General features: G+C 40.5%; 1 protein-coding gene across 1 annotated transcript in view; it reads left to right on the top strand.

Annotated features, from left to right (window-relative positions):
* Nucleotides 1-23,195, top strand: part of LOC148535159 (hematopoietic prostaglandin D synthase-like) — a 112,408-nt gene that overhangs the window by 83,526 nt on the left and 5,687 nt on the right. Inside the window, exon 4 of the mRNA XM_088464428.1 lies at nucleotides 16,947-17,039. Within this exon, the coding sequence (XP_088320554.1) occupies nucleotides 16,947-17,039 (93 nt within the window). The remainder of the gene's footprint in view (nucleotides 1-16,946; nucleotides 17,040-23,195) is intronic.

Genomic DNA, 23,195 nt, shown 5'->3' on the forward strand with positions numbered 1-23,195 from the left:
GTAGGGATCCGCAGTGGGCTAGAGCGACATCATGCTCTGATGGTGTCCCTTGGAGTGGTGAAACTTAACAATCTAAATGGTGTTTCAAATGTGATGATATATGTCCATCTGTCCCTTGGAAATTGCCCAAACAGGTTAGTATGGTCCACGGAGTCTGTGCCAGGTAGATTTTCAGCAGTAAAGAAAAAAGATCCTTTTTGGAATGGAGGGGTGCTTGAACACCTAACACGTTTCGCTGGGTAACCCCCAGCTTTATCAAAGGTGATTTTCTGTTAGGTTGATGGGGATATTTATACAGCATCAAAATGGCCCCTAATTACCCACACATGTTGATTGCACTTCATCATTATAAACATATTAAAAAACAACAAGTGTCCTAATAACATTAATAAAACCTGCTATTAAGGCAAACCTTCCAGTAGGAAAAGTGTGAAATGAAGTAGATTATAAAATTAATTACCTCAGGCTCATCCGTCCGTGTATTCCCATGTCGATCACGTGACATCGGCAGGAGATCATGTGATACTGGCAAATCACATGATCTCCTGTTGCCACGGATACGGATGACACAGAGAGCCGGAAGTTCCCACACATTGTGAGATGCGGAAGTAAAATGTGTGCTGGTCAAACGCAAGCACCATTCAACAAGCAAGCTGCACTTAGCAGCGTCATATTGCGGCGCCCTCAAGTTCCAGATCCAACATCGCGATCTGTGAGCGCGTCATTTTACGTGATCACTTAGTTTCTTATGACCGTCTTATTAGTATGGTCAGTGCCCTTTACAAAAATGGCGGATTCAGTGATATTAGTCATATGTACAGAATTATATTATATAAAAGAGAGATATAGAGAGGTAAATAAATAGGAGATTTACTGATACCCTTTTAGAAACAATGTTTTGTATATTGAATATCTCCTATATATATTGTATCCAATTATCAATCCTATAATAACTTTATAATATAGGACCACTCCTCATGTTATATGATTTGCCCTTATTACAAATGGCGATTAGATGTAATTATTTACTCTGAGGTTCATATAACGGGACTGTGATTCATAATTGTAAATTAAATCTCAGCAATATAAAAAATTCAGCAATATAAAAAATTCAGCAAAATAAAAAATTCGATCTTAGGGGTAGTTAGATTCTTTCATTTGATCCTTTTGGTCATATATATCTCTCTCTCTTTTCTGTCCTTTTGGGTACATACCAAAGAGAGCTTATATAAAGGATCAAAACAGTAACACAATCAAAGTAAAGTACTGATTAACTCCAAATCCATCTGTCATATCACAAAGGCATAAACAGATACATCACATAGTTGTTTAATGGTACATAACTCCCAGTGAACATGATAATATATATTATGTTCTAATATATTCCATGTTCCACTTAAATCAAAGACAACGGTACTTTCCACTATTAAAGAGTGTTCTTATTTTCTTAGAGGACAAAGGAAGAAGTTATAGATCACATCTATTCTAATGGGATGGCATGTTAGGCTGAAGTTGCATAAAGAAAGTATCTATCAGTCAACCATGTGTCTTATATTTCAAACATAGAAGTATCTTATAGGATGACATATAATTCCACAGTTTCATTCAGACCATTTGGATGTAGTGTGTCTAATTTAAACATCCAGAAGATCTCTTGAATACAAAGGTGTTTGAATCTGTCACCCCCTCTTTTGGTGGCTGGTATATGTTCTAATCCTATCACACTCAAACAACTAGGATCTCCTTTGTGTTTATCAGCATAATGTTTAGATACACTGTGATTAAGATTTCTATTAAGAATATTTCTGCGATGTTCCATGAATCTAGTTTTAATTTTTCGAGTGGTTCTCCCCACATATCGTAGATTGCAACCACATGTAAGTAAGTACATACAAAATTTAGTATTGCAATTCAAAAAACTCTTAATATTAGTCACTTCTTCTTTCCCACATGTTGGAATCCTAGTTGTTTTCTTCACATGTCGGCATGTGGTACATCTACTTCCTCCACACTTGAAAAAACCACAAATAGGTTTCAGCCATACCTCACTTTTCTTTCTAATAGATGTTAAAGGTTTCAAATAACTAGGTGCCAAAATATTTTTTAAGGACTTATTTTTCTTAAAAATGAAAGTAGGTTTATTTGGTATACAGCCTTGTAGAATTTTGTCCTGTCTCAGAATATTGTAATTGTTTAATATTATTCGTTTTATCTTAGCATGTTGGCTATTATATGTTGTAATAAATGCCAAGTGGTTTTCGTCAACTTCCTCATTATCTGCTTTCTTATTAGTTCTTTTATAAAAAAGACTTTCTCTAGATGTTTGTCGAGTTTCTTTGAGTGCATTTTGAATAATAGAATCAGGATATCCTCTAGACAAAAAAGATTGTGCCATACTATTTGCTTGAATCTCAAAGTGGCCATGTCTGAGCAGTTTCTCCGTAATCGGAGAAACTGGCCTTTAGGGATATTTTTCTTCCATGCAGCACTATGTTCACTCTTATAGTGGAGGTACGCATTAGTTCCAACTTCTTTCATATAATTAGATGTATATATAATGCCTTCTTTTATTTCCAGGGTTATATCAAGAAAGTTAATTAAGGTGGGGTGATAATTATAGGTGAACTGTAAATTATAATTATTAGAATTAAGTGAAGTGACAAAAGTGAGTGCTGAATCTAAATCACCATCCCAAACAAAAAATAAATCATCAATATAATGGCCATAGAGGACCAGGTTCCCGCCGAGCCCACCTCCCCACACATGTTGGTCTTCAAAGTGACCCATGTATAGGTTTGCGTAGCTCGGCGCGAACCTGGTCCCCATGGCCGTTCCCATCACCTGTAAATAATGTGTATCCAGAAACATAAAGTGATTGTGTTGTAATATAAAGGAAATCGAATCCACTAAAAATTGGATATGTTTCTCCGATAAATCTTTATCTGATTTTAATTTTGCTTCAATGGTTTGTAAACCTATCTCATGAGGTATATTTGAATAAAGGCTTTGTACATCCAGAGTAAGGAATGCATATGAATCCTTCCATTTCAAATCATTTATTAATTCCAAGAAGTGAGTAGTGTCTTTAATGTGAGATTTTAACTTTGATACCCATGGCTGTAAAAAAGTGTCAACGTAATGAGATAAATTAGATGAATGGGACCCTATACCAGAAATGATGGGATGACCAGGGGGTGCTGTGAGGGATTTGTGAATTTTGGGGAGGTGATAATATATAGGGATAATGGGGTGCTCAGTAAAAATAAATTTATATTCATCTCTTGATATAACCCCATCCTCAAGAGCTGCATCCAAAAGATGTGACAAAGTACCCAAATGTGATTTTGTAGGGTCCGATGTCAATTTACAGTAAAATTTAGAGTCATCTAGCTGACGCATAACCTCTGATATATAGTCTTCTCTATTCTGTATTACTAGACCTCCTCCCTTATCAGCTTCCTTTATTACTATTTGGGTATCCTCAGTCAGTTTACGTATGCTATTTTTTCCCATCTATTCAGATTTGATTTGAGTCGGTGTGTGCGAGGAGAGTGATCATAATTACATAATTGTTTAAAATTATCTAATGTTGTTTTGTAAAAGCTCTCGATGCTGGTGCTTTTATATCTCATAGGGTAAAAGTCTGATTTTTTCTTTATACTATTTTTATTGGCATCGAAGACTTTCACTGTACAGTGATTATCTATATTTCCCCCACTCTCTATAAGGAGCTCATTGAGGATACAAAGAGTTTGGTCATCATCTTTGTCAAGTACAATTGGTATGGCTTCTTCTTTGTGTTTTAATATGTCTGTTAGTGAAATATCTTTTTCTACAAAGAGTTCTAACAAAGCGATTCAGTTCCGTAAATAAAGTAAAGATATTTGGCATAGCTGTTGGTGAAAACTTTAGACCTTTAGTGAGTAAAGAGGTCTCTCCTACAGTCAATTGTGTAGAAGAAAGATTGTAGATATTATTTTTCTGTGGGGGTCTACTCTGTCTTATTCTCTTCGATTTCTCCTTCTTTCCCCCCTTTCTGCCTCGATACTTGACTCTCTGGGTCTTTTTGGAGTAAGGTCTGACCAAATATTGTCGGATATTTGTTCCTTTGGATTCCTTCTTGAGTGGGTCCCTAAAAAAACTTCACAATTTTCTGTATTAGACATTCTATTGAATGTATTGGAATCCTTAGGTCTTGCACCTGTTCTCCAATGATTAAAACCTCGTTCACTTTCTGTATAAGGGGGACCATTGAGCTTCCGATCAAGGGGATCCAAGTGGACCCTTGGTCTCCCCCTGTAGGAGTTCTTCCATTCTGTGTCCCTATAGTATTGTCTTGGTCTACTAGAAGTGACTGGAGGATCTCTCCATCTGGCAGTAAATTGGGTATTAGTGTTTTTAGTTCTTTCTCTGTTAGCAGTCTTAAAGGTTCTAACTTGACCCTTTTTGTAATCCTCTAAATCTCTTTTGAACTTTTTACATTTATTATCAATCGTATGTTGTTCAAATTTTAACATTGTATCCATCACTATTTTATCTCTTTCTTTAAATTCCCTTGAATTTTCAAATATTTTTAATTTATTTTTAAGACAATCTATTTCTTTCTCTATCTCCTTAGATTTGTTATTTCTATACATGATCACAATTTCCATTAGTTTTAATGAACAATTGTCTAGAGTTTCCTCCCATTTTGTCTGATAATCACTATCCTCAGGGAAAATAGACGGTTTAAAGAGCCTTAAGCCTCTGGGTATCATTTTTCTATCACAATATTTACATAGGTTTATTTCATCTAGCCAGTATTTAGTCTCCATTTTTAATAGATCCTCTAATTTATGGAATTCCTCCTTAAGATTGCACTCTAAATTATCAGTGCATGAATCAGAGGATGAATCCCATCGTGTAAGGAAGGTTTGCCTTCTAGACATTCTGTCCTCAAAATTAGAAAAAGTGCCCATTTAGCTGCCCGTTAGGACTTTGTGTAAATGCAGAAACTAGAAAATAAGTGAAGATAAACTTCACAACAGGCGCTTAACCTGGGCAATTTTTCCACAGCAGCTGTAGTAAATGAGTTTAGCCACACTCAGAAATATACAAAGAATAGATAATTACAGCGCTGTGAGAACTGATGATTAACCAGATGAAGTGCAATCAAGGTTAAAATACAATGATTTAATAGTAATAAAATTTGATAATCATGGAATATATGTATATGCCAATAATAAATGCTACCCCTGTACATGGGGACCAGGTTCGCGCCGAGCTATGCAAACCTATACATGGGTCACTTTGAAGACCAACATGTGTGGGGAGGTGGGCTCGGCGGGAACCTGGTCCTCTATGGCCGTTATATTGATGATTTATTTTTTGTTTGGGATGGTGATTTAGATTCAGCACTCACTTTTGTCACTTCACTTAATTCTAATAATTATAATTTACAGTTCACCTATAATTATCACCCCACCTTAATTAACTTTCTTGATATAACCCTGGAAATAAAAGAAGGCATTATATATACATCTAATTATATGAAAGAAGTTGGAACTAATGCGTACCTCCACTATAAGAGTGAACATAGTGCTGCATGGAAGAAAAATATCCCTAAAGGCCAGTTTCTCCGATTACGGAGAAACTGCTCAGACATGGCCACTTTTGAGATTCAAGCAAATAGTATGGCACAATCTTTTTGTCTAGAGGATATCCTGATTCTATTATTCAAAATGCACTCAAAGAAACTCGACAAACATCTAGAGAAAGTCTTTTTTATAAAAGAACTAATAAGAAAGCAGATAATGAGGAAGTTGACGAAAACCACTTGGCATTTATTACAACATATAATAGCCAACATGCTAAGATAAAACGAATAATATTAAACAATTACAATATTCTGAGACAGGACAAAATTCTACAAGGCTGTATACCAACTAAACCTACTTTCATTTTTAAGAAAAATAAGTCCTTAAAAAATATTTTGGCACCTAGTTATTTGAAACCTTTAACATCTATTAGAAAAGTGAGGTATGGCTGAAACCTATTTGTGGTTTTTTCAAGTGTGGAGGAAGTAGATGTACCACATGTAGATGTACCACATGACATGTGAAGAAAACAACTAGGATTCCAACATGTGGGAAAGAAGAAGTGACTAATATTAAGAGTTTTTTGAATTGCAATACTAAATTTTGTATGTACTTACTTACATGTGGTTGCAATCTACGATATGTGGGGAGAACCACTCGAAAAATTAAAACTAGATTCATGGAACATCGCAGAAATATTCTTAATAGAAATCTTAATCACAGTGTATCTAAACATTATGCTGATAAACACAAAGGAGATCCTAGTTGTTTGAGTGTGATAGGATTAGAACATATACCAGCCACCAAAAGAGGGGGTGACAGATTCAAACACCTTTGTATTCAAGAGATCTTCTGGATGTTTAAATTAGACACACTACATCCAAATGGTCTGAATGAAACTGTGGAATTATATGTCATCCTATAAGATACTTCTATGTTTGAAATATAAGACACATGGTTGACTGATAGATACTTTCTTTATGCAACTTCAGCCTAACATGCCATCCCATTAGAATAGATGTGATCTATAACTTCTTCCTTTGTCCTCTAAGAAAATAAGAACACTCTTTAATAGTGGAAAGTACCGTTGTCTTTGATTTAAGTGGAACATGGAATATATTAGAACATAATATATATTATCATGTTCACTGGGAGTTATGTACCATTAAACAACTATGTGATGTATCTGTTTATGCCTTTGTGATATGACAGATGGATTTGGAGTTAATCAGTACTTTACTTTGATTGTGTTACTGTTTTGATCCTTTATATAAGCTCTCTTTGGTATGTACCCAAAAGGACAGAAAAGAGAGAGAGATATATATGACCAAAAGGATCAAATGAAAGAATCTAACTACCCCTAAGATCGAATTTTTTATTTTGCTGAATTTTTTATATTGCTGAATTTTTTATATTGCTGAGATTTAATTTACAATTATGAATCACAGTCCCGTTATATGAACCTCAGAGTAAATAATTACATCTAATCGCCATTTGTAATAAGGGCAAATCATATAACATGAGGAGTGGTCCTATATTATAAAGTTATTATAGGATTGATAATTGGATACAATATATATAGGAGATATTCAATATACAAAACATTGTTTCTAAAAGGGTATCAGTAAATCTCCTATTTATTTACCTCTCTATATCTCTCTTTTATATAATATAATTCTGTACATATGACTAATATCACTGAATCCGCCATTTTTGTAAAGGGCACTGACCATACTAATAAGACGGTCATAAGAAACTAAGTGATCACGTAAAATGATGCGCTCACAGATCGCGATGTTGGATCTGGAACTTGAGGGCGCCGCAATATGACGCTGCTAAGTGCAGCTTGCTTGTTGAATGGTGCTTGCGTTTGACCAGCACACATTTTACTTCCGCATCTCACAATGTGTGGGAACTTCCGGCTCTCTGTGTCATCCGTATCCGTGGCAACAGGAGATCATGTGATTTGCCAGTATCACATGATCTCCTGCCGATGTCACGTGATCGACATGGGAATACACGGACGGATGAGCCTGAGGTAATTAATCTTATAATCTACTTCATTTCACACTTTTCCTACTGGAAGGTTTGCCTTAATAGCAGGTTTTATTAATGTTATTAGGACACTTGTTGTTTTTTAATATGTTTATAATGATGAAGTGCAATCAACATGTGTGGGTAATTAGGGGCCATTTTGATGCTGTATAAATATCCCCATCAACCTAACAGAAAATCACCTTTGATAAAGCTGGGGGTTACCCAGCGAAACGTGTTAGGTGTTCAAGCACCCCTCCATTCCAAAAAGGATACATCTGGATCTTTTTTCTTTACTGCTGAAAATCTACCTGGAACGGACTCCGTGGACCATACTAACCTGTTTGGGCAATTTCCAAGGGACAGATGGACATATATCATCACATTTGAAACACCATTTGGATTGTTTAGTTTCACCACTCCAAGGGACACCATCAGAGCATGATGTCGCTCTAGCCCACTGCGGATCCCTACTATCATGAGTTTGGTTAGAGACTTAACCATTTGGAACATTGAATATCTTACCACTGTCATCCTAAGGAGTTCCAGAGATTATATTTAAAAATCCTTCCATTTGTATACCGCATGTACAGGGGTAGCATTTATTATTGGCATATACATATATTCCATGATTATCAAATTTTATTACTATTAAATCATTGTATTTTAACCTTGATTGCACTTCATCTGGTTAATTATCAGTTCTCATAGCGCTGTAATTATCTATTCTAGGTAGCAAAAAGAGTAGACACTGCACTCGGTGTATTCTCCCTCCCCAAAAGTAAGCATAAGCTACTTGCATACAGTAGTTAATTAACATAAGAATAGATGTTTTGGGTAACCTTTCAAGCAGTACACCAGTGTGTATTGAAAGTGTATATTAACTGGAAAAAAAAAGCAGTGTGTAATGAATGTAGACACTACAGTAAAGTACAGTCTACATATAAAGAAAAAAATAGTGTCTTGATTGTCAAATGTTTGAAGTGCAGAGAAATGCAAAGGTTACATTTAAAAATATACTGTAGATAAAATAACATTGATTACAAAATCATCTTGCTCAATGCCCCTGGCCTTAATGGGAATGAAACACCAGGTGTCGGCTGTATTAAGCTTTCACCTTTACCACTGACTCACAGAGGCTACTGATAAAATGCTTTACACCTGTTGTCTATGAATTGCTCTTCAGTGCCTTTAGTAGCAGTTTAACCTGCAGGGATACACATCACTATAAGTGTCAGAATCTCAAAGTGCATCTTTACACCACTGCCAGTTCCATGTTATATAGTATGTGTACCAATTAGCATCAAGTTGAGCAAGCTGCTAGCAACAATGTCTACAGTGGTTAGTGGGAAAGCCATCTCTGTGTCATTACATAGAAATTAAGGATGGGGGACGTGTGGAACTACAGTATGTTGCAGTGAGTTAAGCAGTAGTACCTTGCCAATTTTCAACATGAATTCCTTTCCTTTTATAGCCGAGGTGCAATGTGACTTGTGCTGTGTGTTTGCGGCTTGTGTGTGGCTGGCTTGGCCAAGATGCAGTATGGTAGCAAACTGAACAAAAACGTTGTGTGTCTTGATTGCTAAATATTTGAAGTGCAGAGAAATGCAAAGGTGACATTTAAAAAATATTTACTGTAGATAAAATAACTTTGATTACAAAATCACCTTGCTCAATGCCCCTGGCCTTAATGGGAATCAAACCATAAGTGACAGCTTTGTTACGTTAACACTTTTACCACTAACCCATAGAGGCTATTGACAAGATGCTTCACACCTGTTGTCTATAACTTGCTCTTCATTGCCTGTATTAGCAGTTTAATAGGCAGGGATAAACATCACTACAAGTGTCAGAATCTCATTTTATTGAAAGCTTAAAGTGCATCTTTACACTACTGCCAGTTCTGTGTCATATAGTATGTGCACCGTTTAGCGTTATATTGAGCAAGCTGCTAATGACAATGCCTGTAGTGATTAGTGGCAAAGCCATCTCTCTACAGTATATGGGAACACCTCATGCAATATTTATAGTACATGCCATGACTAGGATGCCTGAATGTCGCGCTCGGAGAAAAAATGTATGAGGACACATCTGTAATTAATATTCATGAAGTCTAACTTAAATCATGTGGTACTGTGTCTAGTAAATTGATAAGTAGCATTCTCATGAATCCAAGAAATGTTCAGTTTATAAATGTATGTTCCACTATATGTTGGTCCAGTTTAAGGGGTGGCCTTCACACAAATATTTGTGAGAATCTCCAGTTGTATTCAGTCATTCAGCCAGGGTCTGGAGAATGCATGCATTGACTACAGGGTACTGTATGCGGACTAGCTGGCCCCAATGCGTCTTTTCACTGTTATCATCAAACTTTGCAGTTGCAGAAGTGGGGAGGGTTATTCCAAGCCACAAGAGAGGAAAATTAGATGAGGGACAGTGTTCATGAAAGGCTAGAACAAGGTATTACAGAGAGGAGGTGGTTATAGTGGTCGAGGCTAGGGATGATGAATGCATGGGTGAATGTCTTGATAGTATCTTGATGGTATAAGAGGTGAAAGAGGGCCTAATCATATAGAGATATTTTGAATTGGGGGGCTAAGGAGAGGTAGGAGTCAACAATGAGTTCGTATTTGGTAATATTTAGTTTGAGGAAGTGCTGGGACAGCCTGGAGGAGATGGCAAAGAGTCATCAAGAGACATAAGAGAGGATGGAAGGAGAGAATTCAGAGTTAGAGATAAAAAAGGAACAGTTAGTGAGGAAAAAATTGAACCATCAGAGGACAGACTCACAGAGAACAATAATAGAAAGAGTTTAAAGGAGAAAAGAGAGGATGAGAAATTATCTTTGGCAGTAAGAAGGACTCTGGTGAGCTTGGTGAGGGCAGTTTCTGAAATCAGATTGTAGAGGTTCATGAAAGGAGTTGGAAGTAGAGGAATGTGATACATTGGAGATATACAATCCTCTCTAAAAGCTTTGAGGGGGTGAAAAAAGGGATAAGGCAGTAGTTTCAGAGAGTTGGGATTAAGTGAGGGTTTCTTAAGGTTGAGTGAGATAAGGATGTGCTCAATGGATGAGAGGATAAAGCCGAAAGAAACATTATAAAGAAGGGCAAGGTATAAGCAGGTTTCAGGAAAGAGGAAGCAAAGAAGATTGGATGAAATGGGGTCCAGGGAAAAGTGGAGTATGATGATAGGAGGACATGGACTTCATTCGCAGTGGTGAGGTTAGAAGGAGGACATGGTAGGAAGAGAAGTAGGGGGTGTGAAGGGAGGGAACAAACATACAAAACTTTAGAATTTGACAGCTGATAAGAACCACTTGGCCTGTTTAGTCGGAATCTGTATGATTTACTGCTGGACGCCTGTCCGGCGGTTGGAATCCCGACAGCGGCTGCCCAACATGGGTGAAAATCCTGATCGTCCCTAAGGTAAGTATTCACTAACCTAATTCCTAACCCTCCTTAGGGGTGCCTAACCCTAACCTTCCCCCCCAGTGCCTAACCCTAATCCTCCCTTCCCCGCCGCCTACACCTAAACCCCCCGGGGGTGCCTTACCCTAATCCTCCCTCCCCCTAGCCTAACCCTAACCTCTCGGTGGGGTGCCTAACCCTAAGTTCCCCCCCGGGAGCCCTAAACCTAACCCCCGCCCCCGGACATCGAAGTGATGTCCGCGCTCGGCGCCTGGCATCACTTTGATCGGGATGCCGGTCTCCGGTCTCCCGGCATTCGTAAAATAATAGGCGTCTAGATTTAGACATCTGACGTTAAACCCTCGCCGGGATAAAGCAGTTGGGAAGCCGGCTGTTGGGATTAGGTCTGCCGGCTTCCCGACTGCATACCGTTTAGTCTACCCCTTTTTTAACATTATGTGAACCTCAAATTTGATCCTTAGTTCTTTGTAAAGATATCCTTATGTCTATACCAAGCATATTAATTTCTTTACTGTATTAGCCTCTACCACCTCTGATAGGAGGCCATTTCGCTTATCCACTACCTTTTCTGTGAAGTTATTTTTCCTTACATTTCCACTGTACCTAATTCTCTCCAGTTCCATTGCATGTCCTCGTATTCAAATACTTTTTTTCCCTCCTGTACCTTGTTTAAACCCTTGATATATTTGAAAGTTTCTATCATGTCCCCCCTTTACAGTCTAAAGGATCTTAATATGTATAGTTTAGAGCATAGTCCTTCTGGGTAAGTTCTGTGATGTAGGCCATGTACCATTTTAGTTTCCCTTTTTTGTACAGTCTCTAATGTATTCATATCCTTCAGGAGATACAGATGTGTCCTCTGTCGTTGTTGCTGCAGTCACTTTAAACAGCCCTTCTAGTCATGCCTAGTTCCATGCAAGTTTATTTACCTTTTAATGCATCTTTTTCACCTCAGTGTGCATCTTACTGTATTTGTCGATAAGATGCACAAGCAGACTTCGCTAATTAAAATGATATGGGACATATGTATGTTCTGTGTACAACTGCAGCTGTACCTGTATACAAAATGCTACCTTACAGTGTCAGCAGCTGTTTTCCACACCACGTTCCGCTGCGATCATCTAGACTTGGCCGCAGACAAAACATACCCATGCCACATATATTAATCATCAAAGTCTGCTTGTGCGTCTTATTTGCATTGCATCAAATAAAACATGTTTCCGGCAAAAAGATGCCCGTCGCCGGCCGTGTCGAACGGCAGCTGGTGGCTCTCATGCTCCCTGTGTAATGTGACCCATACCACATGGAGGATGGACAAGGAATGTCATACAGGATATATATAGCCTCCAGAACTGAGCACAGTATTCTAGATGAAGCCATACCACTGAAATATACAGCATTATAACTTCTTTCTTTCTGCTACTGATTCCTCTCCCTATGCAACCAGGCATCTGACTCACCTTTCCAATTACTTTATTACAATGCTTACCTGCCTTTAAGTCACCTGAAATAGTGACTCCTAGATCCCTTTCTTCCCCAATAGTGTCTACTATAGTGCAGTTGATACTATATTTAGTCTTTACGTTTTTGAAAACCAAGTGCAAGATTTAGCATTTTTTTGGCATTAAACTGTAGTTGCCACATTATTGACCATTCCTCCAGTCTATCTAGATTAGGACTGGGCAATAAGCGGCCCCCTAGCTGTTGTAGAACTACACATCCCGTCATGCCCTGCCACAGTTTTGCTATTTGGACATGCTAAAACTGTTACAAGTAGGGGTGTGCACCGGCCACTTTTCGTGTTTTGGTTTTGGATCTGGATCTTTCTTCGTGTTTTGGATCTGGATTGGTTTTGCCAAAACCACCCTTCGGTGTTTTAGGTTCTGGGTTTTGTGTTTTGGATCTGTATTTTTTTTTTTAAAAAGCATAAAAACAGCTAAAATCACAATTTGTGGGTTTTTCTGCTCCTATGCTATTATTAACCTCAATAACCTTAATTTCCAGCCTATTCCGAACACCTCACAATAGTGTTTTTATGTCCAAAAGGTTGCACCGAGGTAGCTGGATGACTATGCTAAGCGACACGAGTGGCCGGCACAAACACGTGGCCCATCTAGGAGTGACACTGCAGTGGCAGACAGGATGGCAGTTTGAAAAACTAGGCCCCAAACAGTACATAATGCAAAGAAAAAAAGAGGTGCAAGAATGGAATTGTAATTGGGCCCTCCCACTCACCCTTATGTTGTATAAACAGGACATGCACACTTTAACAAACCAATCATTTCAGCGCCAGGGTCTGCCACACGACTGTGGCTGAAATGATTGGTTCGTTTGGGCCCCCACAAAACAAGCTGGCAATTAATCTCTCCCTGCACAAACTGGCTCTATGGAGGCAAGATGTCGTCCTCATCCTCCTCATCCACCGATTCCTCACCCTCTTCAGTGTTGTTGACATCCTCATCCTCACAGAGTATTAATTCGTCCCCGCTGGAATCCACCACCACAGGTCCCTCTGTACGTTCTGGAGGCTGGTCTCCCTGGAAGAGTTGATAATTCATTTTTATGAACATCATCTTCTCCACATTTTGTGGAAGCAACCTCCTACGCCTTTCGCTGACAAGGTTCCCGGCTGCACTAAACACTCTTTCGGAGTACACACTGGAGGGGGGCAACTCAGGTAAAATAGAGCCAGTTTGTACAGGGGCCTCCAAATGGCCTCTTTTTCCTGCCAGTACAGGTACATACTGTCTGACATGCCTACTTGGATGCTGTCACCGATGTAATCCTTTAACAGACAGACGCATGCTTGTCGCTGCTGCTTTGAGGATGCAGGTGCGGCTACAGCCTACACATTTCACAAAGACAGAAAAAAAAAGAAGAATTTTTTATTTTGTTTGGAGTGCACTTTGGGGGTTACAGCACCCTTTAACGGACAAGCCAGCTGGCCCTTTACTTATGACACAGGCGCACGCAGTCGCTGAATGGCAAAAGTGGCCACCCAAAGCGTCTCCTGCACGCCCCTGTCGCTTTACAGAAAATTCTGTACCACCAAGTTTATTGTGTGAGCAAAACATGGGACGTGCTGGAATTTGCCCAGATGTAATGCCCGCACAATATTGGTGGCGTTGTCAGATATCACAAATCCCCGGGAGAGTCTAAGTGGGGTAAGCCACTGGGCGATGATTTCCCTCAGTTTCTCTAAGAGGTTGTCGGCGGTGTGCCTCTTACTGAAACCGGTGATACACAGCGTAGCTTGCCTTGGAACGAGCTGGCGTTTCTGAGATGCTGCTACTGGTGACGCTGCTGTTGTTGCTACGTAAGGTGATACATTTACCCAGTGGGCTGTCACAGTCATATAGTCCTTAGTCTGCCCTGTTCCACTTGTCCACATGTCCGTGGTTAAGTGGACATTGGGTACAACCGCATTTTTCAGGACACTGAGGACACTTTTTCTGACGTTTCTGTACAGTCTCGGTATCGCCTGCCTAGTGAAGTGGAATCTAGACGGGATTTGGAACCGGGGACACACTACCTCCATCAATTGTCTAAATCCCACTGCACTAATGGCGGATACCGGACGCACGTCTAACACCAACATAGCAGTCAAGGCCTCAGTTATACGTTTTGCTTCAGGATGACTGCTGTCGTACTTCATCCTCCTCGCTAAGGACTGTTGGAGGGTCAATTGTTTAGTAAAAGTAGTGCTATTCTTACTTCCTCTCTGGGATGATGAACAACTCCCAGCAGCAGCAACAACACTAGGAGGAAGTGGTTCTTGATCTTTGCCTATTTTATTTTTATCGGAGAAAGTTTGGTATATATTGATATATACGTGCAGCTAAGGCGCACACAAACACAGAAAATAATTTTTTATTTTTGTTGGAGACTAGTGCACTTTGTGGGTTACACCACCCTTTAAGAAATGAGCCAGCCGGACCTTTACTTATGGGACACAGGCGCACACTTGGCGCTGCTCCTTTGTTGATGCACGTGCAGCCACAGTGCACACAATTCACAAACACAGAAAATATTTCGTTATTTTGTTTGGAGTGTACTTTGGGGGTTACAGCACCTTTTAACAGTCAAGCCAGCCGGCCCTTTACTTATGACAGGCGCACGCTTGGCGCTGCTCCTTTGTTGATGCATGTGCAGCCACAGTGCGCACAATTCACAAACACAGAAAATATTTTTTTATTTTGTTTGGAGTGCCCTTTGGGGGTTACAGCACCCTTTAACGGACAAGCCAGCCGGCCCTTTATTTATGGGACACAGGCGCACGCTTGGCACTACTTTGTTGATGCACATGCGGCTACTGCGCACACTGGGCCTGATTCAGAGCCGGACGCTATTTGCGCTCGCTTGTCCAGAAAAAGGTGCTGGCTATTTAAATTAACCGTTCGCTCTTTGCGGTCTGTCCACGCCTCTATGTCTGAATGAGCGAACGAAACATGCAAACGTAATTTTGAAAAAAACGCCCCCTGGCCGCTCGCATCAAACGTCATGTCCGCTATTTATTAGATTAATTGAGTACATCGGACGGCGTATGAACTGCTCGCTATTCTTGTGGTTGGTTTTTCCTACCACAATCATGCGAGCAGTTCTGACTTTAAAACAATCAAGTGACGTGGTCGATGACGCTGCTTTAGTAATTATGCACACCCTTAAAACGCCCATTTTGACCGTTTGGCATGCCTGCGTTCAGATCTCCACTCCCCGTTTTCAAGCACCTTCCCCTGTTACCATCCACAAACGCCTCAATCTGTCACTCAAAATAGCAGGCATTCGCTATTTAGCGAGCACACGATTTTCGGCCGCACTGACTGGTTCGCGCATGCGTATTAAAATTAGGGATGTGCAGGCTCGGATAGGTTCGAGTTTGCACGCCGAGTTCGGATTTTTCCCTCCAAAAAAACGGAACTCAGAACGAGGCAAAACGTCATCTTGCATGGACAAACATCATCATTCCCGGACAAAGCAACTTTTATTTCACAATATTAAAATGCAAACATCATACCAAATCCCACATTCAAAATAAATGAATGTGCTCTATTAAAGTATGCATCAGAATAATTTTTTCTGCTCTCCACTTCGAGTCTTGAAAGGGTTAGAACCCCTTGTTATGTTGGTTGTTATAGTCATAGTGTGTGCAGAGGGAATCGGTATGATATTCCGGCTGCCGCATGGCCGGGAGTTCGAATCCCGGCAGCGGCAGTCTGACAAAACAGCAGAGCCCGGCAGTGGAAGCCCGACTGCGCTGGAAATCCCGATTGTGGTAATTATCAACTAATCTAACCTAATCCCCCTAAGCCTCCTTAGGGGTGCCTAACCCTAACCTCCCCCCTTGTGCCTAACCCTAATCCCCCCTCTAAGTGCCTAACCCTCCTTCCCCGCTGCCTAAACCTAAGTCCCCTGGGGGGTGCCTAACGCTCCTGGGGCGTGCCTAACCCTAAGTCCCCCCGTGTGCCCTAACCCTCCCCACCCCGCGGCTGTCTGCTCACGGCGCCCGGCATCCCTTCGATCGGGATGCCGTTCTCCCGGCGTCGGGGAAATGAGCTGCGTCTAGATATAGACGCCAGTCATTTATCCCACCGTGGGATAAAGCAGTCGGGAAGCGATTGTATACCGTGCAGAGGGTTAGTGCAGTGTCCTTATCAGAGCAGGTAGACCGCTGTAACAATTAGACTATCTACTAAGTGGCTTTTCAATTTTATTAAAACTCATAGGTTTAGTGGCTATATGAGCAATACATAAATACTCAACTCACTTTTATTTTTTGCTTTTAAAAAACCATGAAATGCTCTTACTGTATATATAGCAAATTGTGAGCTATATGGGGACTGTAAGCATAGATTTTTTTAAACAATTATTATTTTGCTGATATATATAATATCTTCTCTTTTACTAGGTAATAAAGGAGTACATGGATAAAACTGGCCAACCCGTCCTGTCTGGCATGGAGAGAGAATTGGGAGATAATACGTGGTTTACAGGTGACTATGTAAGTTTACTGTTAATTGTATGTGTTGGCTATAAAAAAATATATATTTCTTTCTCTAGCTCTTTACATTGTGTTATAAGATCTTTTAATAATTTTATTAGCGTATTTAAATTTTGTGTTTTGGGTGGAAATATCACAAAAGTTGCAATATTTAGAAAACTTTTAAAAAGTTAAAAAGCTTATTTGCTCTACCCATTATATATTTAAATAACAACATTTGCAAATAAGGGGAGGCACTGATACAAATGAATATTTAAAAAATAGGATTCAAGGGATATGGTTTCAGTATGAAGTGACATGGCCAGCGTTTGCTCCTACTGTCCTGGGTGAGTGAGACTGCCACTACTCATGCTGTGTCACGGCCAGGGTATTTCAGCATGGCGCTAGGCAGGTGTTACCTGTGAGGTCGTTGTGGCGCGGGCTGTCTGGTGGCAGAGCTTGTGTCTGGCGGGGGGCTTTGGCTGCGCGCGTTGTTTTGCGGGCCTGTTGTCACTCTGCGCTGGTAAGGCCTGGTGGCGTCTCTGTTCCGTTTGGCATGGGTGCCGCCATTTTGCCTTCTGGCCATGTGATGCGGCTGGCCAATCCTGGTGAGTCACATGTTCCCTCCGGCCAGTAACAGCACGGCATGGGGTATTTAGGAAGGTTCCTTCCTTCTTTGCCAGTGCAACGTGTATCTCAGCCTAGCTGAGAGGGAGTTCTCTGTGCTTATCCTGTTCCTGTGAAATTCGCTGTCTGCCAGTCTGCCTGTCAGCTCCTAGCTTCCGCTGGACTACCCCGCTTCCACCACCACCCTTGCACATACCTGAGTGCCTGAGCCTGCTGACATCCTGCTCAGTTGCTTTAGTTCACTACCTGCATACTTGGCTTATTATTTCCTGCATCACTACCTTTATACCTGGTTGATTATTCCAGTCTCACTAAATGCACACCTGGACAGTTCTAATTGTTTCTACTTGGACATTAACCCATTACTCCCACCACAGAACTCTAGTGCACGTTTATATATACCTGGACTTTTATTTACTGCCATATTTTATGTCTACTCAAGCACGTATTAAAAAACATAGTTTTACATTCAAACCCGCTTCTGTGATTGCTCCTGCTACCACCCCGGGTCCACAAACAACCCAGAACATAACATGCTTTACCAGTTTTAGAGGATAAGAGGTGTAGATGGACATGGGCCAGCTGGGTCTCAGCACCTGCTGTATGAATTTGGCGGGGGAACCGCACATGAGCAAAACACCTCCTTCTAGGGACTGCATCAGCTGTCCAAAAGACAGAGCAGCGGCTTTCCACTAAGCTATAATCTCTGTTAATCGCAGCTCAGACTAGCAGTCCCAGGGGGAGAAAACACCTCTGCCTGGGACTGCCTGTCCTGTCTGTGATTGGCAGGTAGTGCTTCCAGTGAAGGACTGTAACTGATCACTGAAGTGGCAGATTTTACTGGGGCACTGCAGCCATGCAGGCCCTAGGTAGAATCTGCCACTGGACATGTCCACTCACTAATAAAACTCTTGTTCTCGGGCACTGTAAACAACTTCCAAACATGACTTGCTGATTAGGAAGGGTCTGAACAACATAAAATCGCCTAGCCCCAATCCCCTCTTCTGCTCCATGAATTATCTATTATTTTTCAGGATCTGTTGACATGAGTGTCATGGGGTTGTTTTGGTGTGGATTGAGTGTATGGACCTAACTGTATTAATTCTTCTCCCCTATCCTGCCAACTCTCATGACTACCTGGTCCAAGTGTAAAATGCCATAATCCACAAAGAAATTTTTTTAAACCGCCATACAACACAGAGTATATTTGTGACTCCCACATAGTATCATTTCCTCATCATTAATTAACCTCATTCTAATTATTAAATCCCTTATGCACTTTATTAATAAAACTCTGCATTATCAATTAAATTGATTCATATTCATTAAACACTCATTAACCTCCTCAGTATAACCAATAGAACCATTCCCCTTAATAAAACTAAATAAAACCATTAACCTCTTCAATTTAATTAACTCTATTAAAAGTATTAACCCCTCAACCCTCATAATAAAGCCCATTAAAAACTAATATGCAATCAGATGTCCACCACATGCCTTTTATATGCCCATAAGATGTCCCCAATTCCCCTTATACACTACAGCTCATTAATTTCAATACACCGCACCTTATACACTACAGCTCATTAATTTCAATACACCACAGCTTTGTTGATTTCTCTGTACAGGGTGAACTTGATACATGGTTTTGCACAGAAATGAGGCCACCTGCTGTGACCTGTGGGCGCGGCTTTCCCCATGAAGCCACACACCCTAACTGCAAGACCACACCCCTAACCATGAGGCCAAACCCCTAATTTTGGGTGCGAGCCTGCGCCATGCACAAAGGTCCCTCTTCCTGAGGTAAAGAAGTTGGGAGATATGCTAACAGCTGGATAATGTCTAATCCCTGAAACTAAACAAATCACTCCCACAAGGTGGCGAGGTGCTCGTAGTGATATCAGATACATGGCCAATGCTGTTTTGAAACTGATTTGTCAACATATACACAGTGGAAGAATTGCAGTGTTTGCTTTGTATTGGGATAATGTGAACACTGAAAACGTGTAAAGTGGTCTTGTGATTGGCTGATGTCAGGATTCAGCCTGGGATCGGCTGTTACTCACTGCAGTACCGGCTTCCCCTGACTAGCTGCACAGTTAGATGCCAGGTGCGGTGGCGTGTGACACGCTGAGTATTATCTCCGGGCCCTGCTGACTTCCACGCAATCCTCCATATTGCCATATTGTCTGTTTCACCTGCCTGGACCCTACACCAATGGTAGCATGGTCACCTCTCAGCTGACTCTTTCCTCCAATGGACAGCTACCTAAAGGTATAAAGCAAGACTCCAGGAAACAGGAAGTCATCTGAACAACTTCTCTTCTCCAGTAGCTGCTAGCTTCGGATCACTGTTCCAGGCTCTACACTGTTATATCCTCAGTGCGCTTCAACAGTCTCTGTGATATTCTCCAGTGATATTCATCATCGGTCACTACTGATATTCTTGGCTCTCAATGTTACTGATCAATCATACACTTCCTGGAGATGACGTGTGTTAAGAAAGGAAAGTGGGCATCTTTATACACCTGCGTTTGCTCACTGCTGTCACTCTCTAAGACAAAGAGGGCGTCCTTACGCCACACAGTGTGATCGCAGAATTTGCAAACCGCCCCTTTTGGCAGCGAGCGATTGCTCCTTAGCGTCCGGGTCTGAAGCAGACACTGTATTCAATTTCAAAGTGGTTTAAAATTGATTGAATCTATCTGAAATCAACTTTCTATTTCACTGTCCAAATTGTTCATTTCCTAGCATCCGATTTGGAAATCAATTTCAATGTTTTTAGATTTGGCAGGTGTATATTTATTCGGTTTTGAACTTTCAGTTAGAAACCGCATGTGTTACGGACTGGGATTTTTGTGGACCCGGGGTGGAAACAGAAGTGGAAGCACGAACAGATTTAAATTGGAAAGTTGGTTGTTTTATATGGATATTAGTAGACATGAAAGTATACAGATAGTAACTAGAGTCCCGATGTAAATAAACTTAGAACCGGGCTATGTGGATACTAGGTCACTGTAGTGGGAGAGAGCAAAGTCAATGTCCAGAAAAGTGGCAGAGATGTTTGAAGTGAAATCCAGAAATGATGTAAATATGGCTAAATGAGATATCCTGATTTCCTGTAGAATGTCTTGAATGAGATATCCTGATATGCTGTAGAATGTCTTGAATGAGATATCCTGATATGCTGTAGAATGACTTGAATGAGATATCCTGATATCCTGTTGAATGGCTGAACGAGGGGTAAACAACATGTTCAGGACACAGGAGTGGGTAACCTGTGGGAGACAGAGCAGTCACCACCAGACTGGAGACTGTGGCACTGGTCAGAGCGGTGCTGGGAGATCTGTGGTATCCGACTTAGCTGACAGAAGGCAAAGGTAGCACCGGAGCAGGAACAAGGCTTAGGAGCACAGGGAACTCTCTCACAGCAAGGAATTTTAAAAGACAAAACACACATTGTTTTGAATTAGAAAATATATAGGGTGAGAGTTTAGAAAATGTGAGTTTAGCAGTAAACTCTCACATTGGTCGAGTTTTATCTTCAAAATAAGAAAACATCTGATTGAGAGTTAAAATCATGAGAGATTTTTACAGGGGTATTCAATTTGGAGCGAAAAGTCCGTGCTGGACTTTTCGCTCCACAACGCTGATTTTCCTGGGATAAAGTATCGGGCGCACGCCCGCTTTATCCCCGTATTCAATTAAAAAGCTATGAAAACGGGAGCTGGCGAATTAGGATTGGCGAAAAAAAATGGGATTTACCTGGAATAAATTGTAGGACCCCCCTAAAACTGTCAAAACATGGGGGATCACTATGGGTACCCCCGTTTTAGCCTGCAAGTGAAAGTCGGGGTTTTAAATAGCCGCGGCAGATGTTTTTTTTTCCCAACATTGAAGAAGTGATGCAGAAGAGCACTTTGGTTATTTTTTTCTTTTTTTAAGTGGTCCCATCAAATTTGGGGTACATGCAAATGGGTACTAGCATATTTTTATGTCCCTAAAGTAATTTTTTTTAAATTCAGCAAAAATGCACCTGCCGCTAATAATCTATTCTAGAAAACACCTGCCGCATACTTGCAGAATAGCCCTGAACCTATTTCCCTATTTTTAAACAATTTTTTTTTTTTTTAATTTTCACCCCAATATTTAAATAATTTTTTTTTTTTTACTTTTTTTGACACAGTTTATGTTTAAATGACATTCCTAGGGTTGCAGGCTATTTCTTTTAAGCCTGCACCCCTAAACCCCAATTCTGCACTTTTTTTCGCCACCTATTCAGTGGTGAAACGTTATCCCCGGTTTTTTTTTCAAAGACTTTCCAAACCTGCGAAAAGTCTTTGAAATTGAATACGGGGAATAATTGAAATCGGTGAAAATGAGGTCATTGCTGATAATCTATCGCCGATTCCAAAATTTTCGCTCCAAATTGAATACCCCTGATAGTCTAAAAACATGCGTTTTCATGTTCTCGGACTCTATTACATTGGCCGAGTTTAAAAAGTGTGAGTTTACTGCTAAACTCTTACATTTTCTAAACTTTCATCCTATTACATTTGGCCCTTTATCTTTAAAAAAATATAAATACATGTTGCAATTACTGTAATTACATTTACCTCTTAAATTGCTTCCAACAAGGGTAGATCAATAAAATTGGGACTGAAAATGTAAAAACTATCGGGGTAAACCTAGGCTCCAACATCAGATTTGATCATCATGGTAATGGGGCACTTTTTTTTGGTTTGTTTATTTTTACCTCCGAATGTAAGATGTAAATTTAGAGACTTAATTGTAACAAACAAAATAGCTCTCAGTTGTGTCTAACAAAGAAGATCTATTCTTTACTGATTGAAAGTCATTCCTTTATACTTGTGGAAGTCTCCCACATAACATTCCAACAGATAAATAATAAACGTTCTCCAGAACCTTGATGAGAAACAATTCAGTACAGAATAAGATACAATTATAAATAAAACATCTAACCAAACACAACAATTATCTATCTACATAAATATAAGGGAGTACAGTTTAATGCATTCCGTTAACAGATGTACAGAACTTATTGTGGGTACTTGTGTATCCATGTGTCTAAACAACCTGAATGTACTGTATACTGTTTATTAACAAATGCAATTTTTTTTTGCATAGAAAATAAATACGTGCACTCGAGGACTTTATTATAACAAACAATGTAGTAAAACTCCCCCTCCGGCGCTACCCGCTAGAGACCACCGCGCATCAGCCTAGTGCTGATGCGCTGTGTGTCAGTCCCGGCCGGCTCCACTGAGCATGCACGGGATCTCGCAAGTATCGCAAGATCCCCGTGTGCAGCCCTGGAGCCGGCAGCAGCCCCAGCAGGTACAGCTCTGTCCCTGCTGTGGGGATAGGCTAGCGCCAGGCTGTAGCTGTCGATAACGACAGCTACAGCCGGCCGAACGGTCATGCGGTATGGCCGTTCGTACATGGCCCTGCCGCTCGGCGCTGCTATCTTGTATATTATCTTGCTATGCGCCCCAGTGATTTACTGCCCAGACCCCCGATCATACATCAT

Source organism: Taudactylus pleione, unplaced genomic scaffold, assembly GCF_031769625.1.
Source record: "Taudactylus pleione unplaced genomic scaffold, aTauple2 ptg000055l, whole genome shotgun sequence".
In the NCBI taxonomy this organism is placed as follows: domain Eukaryota; kingdom Metazoa; phylum Chordata; class Amphibia; order Anura; family Myobatrachidae; genus Taudactylus; species Taudactylus pleione.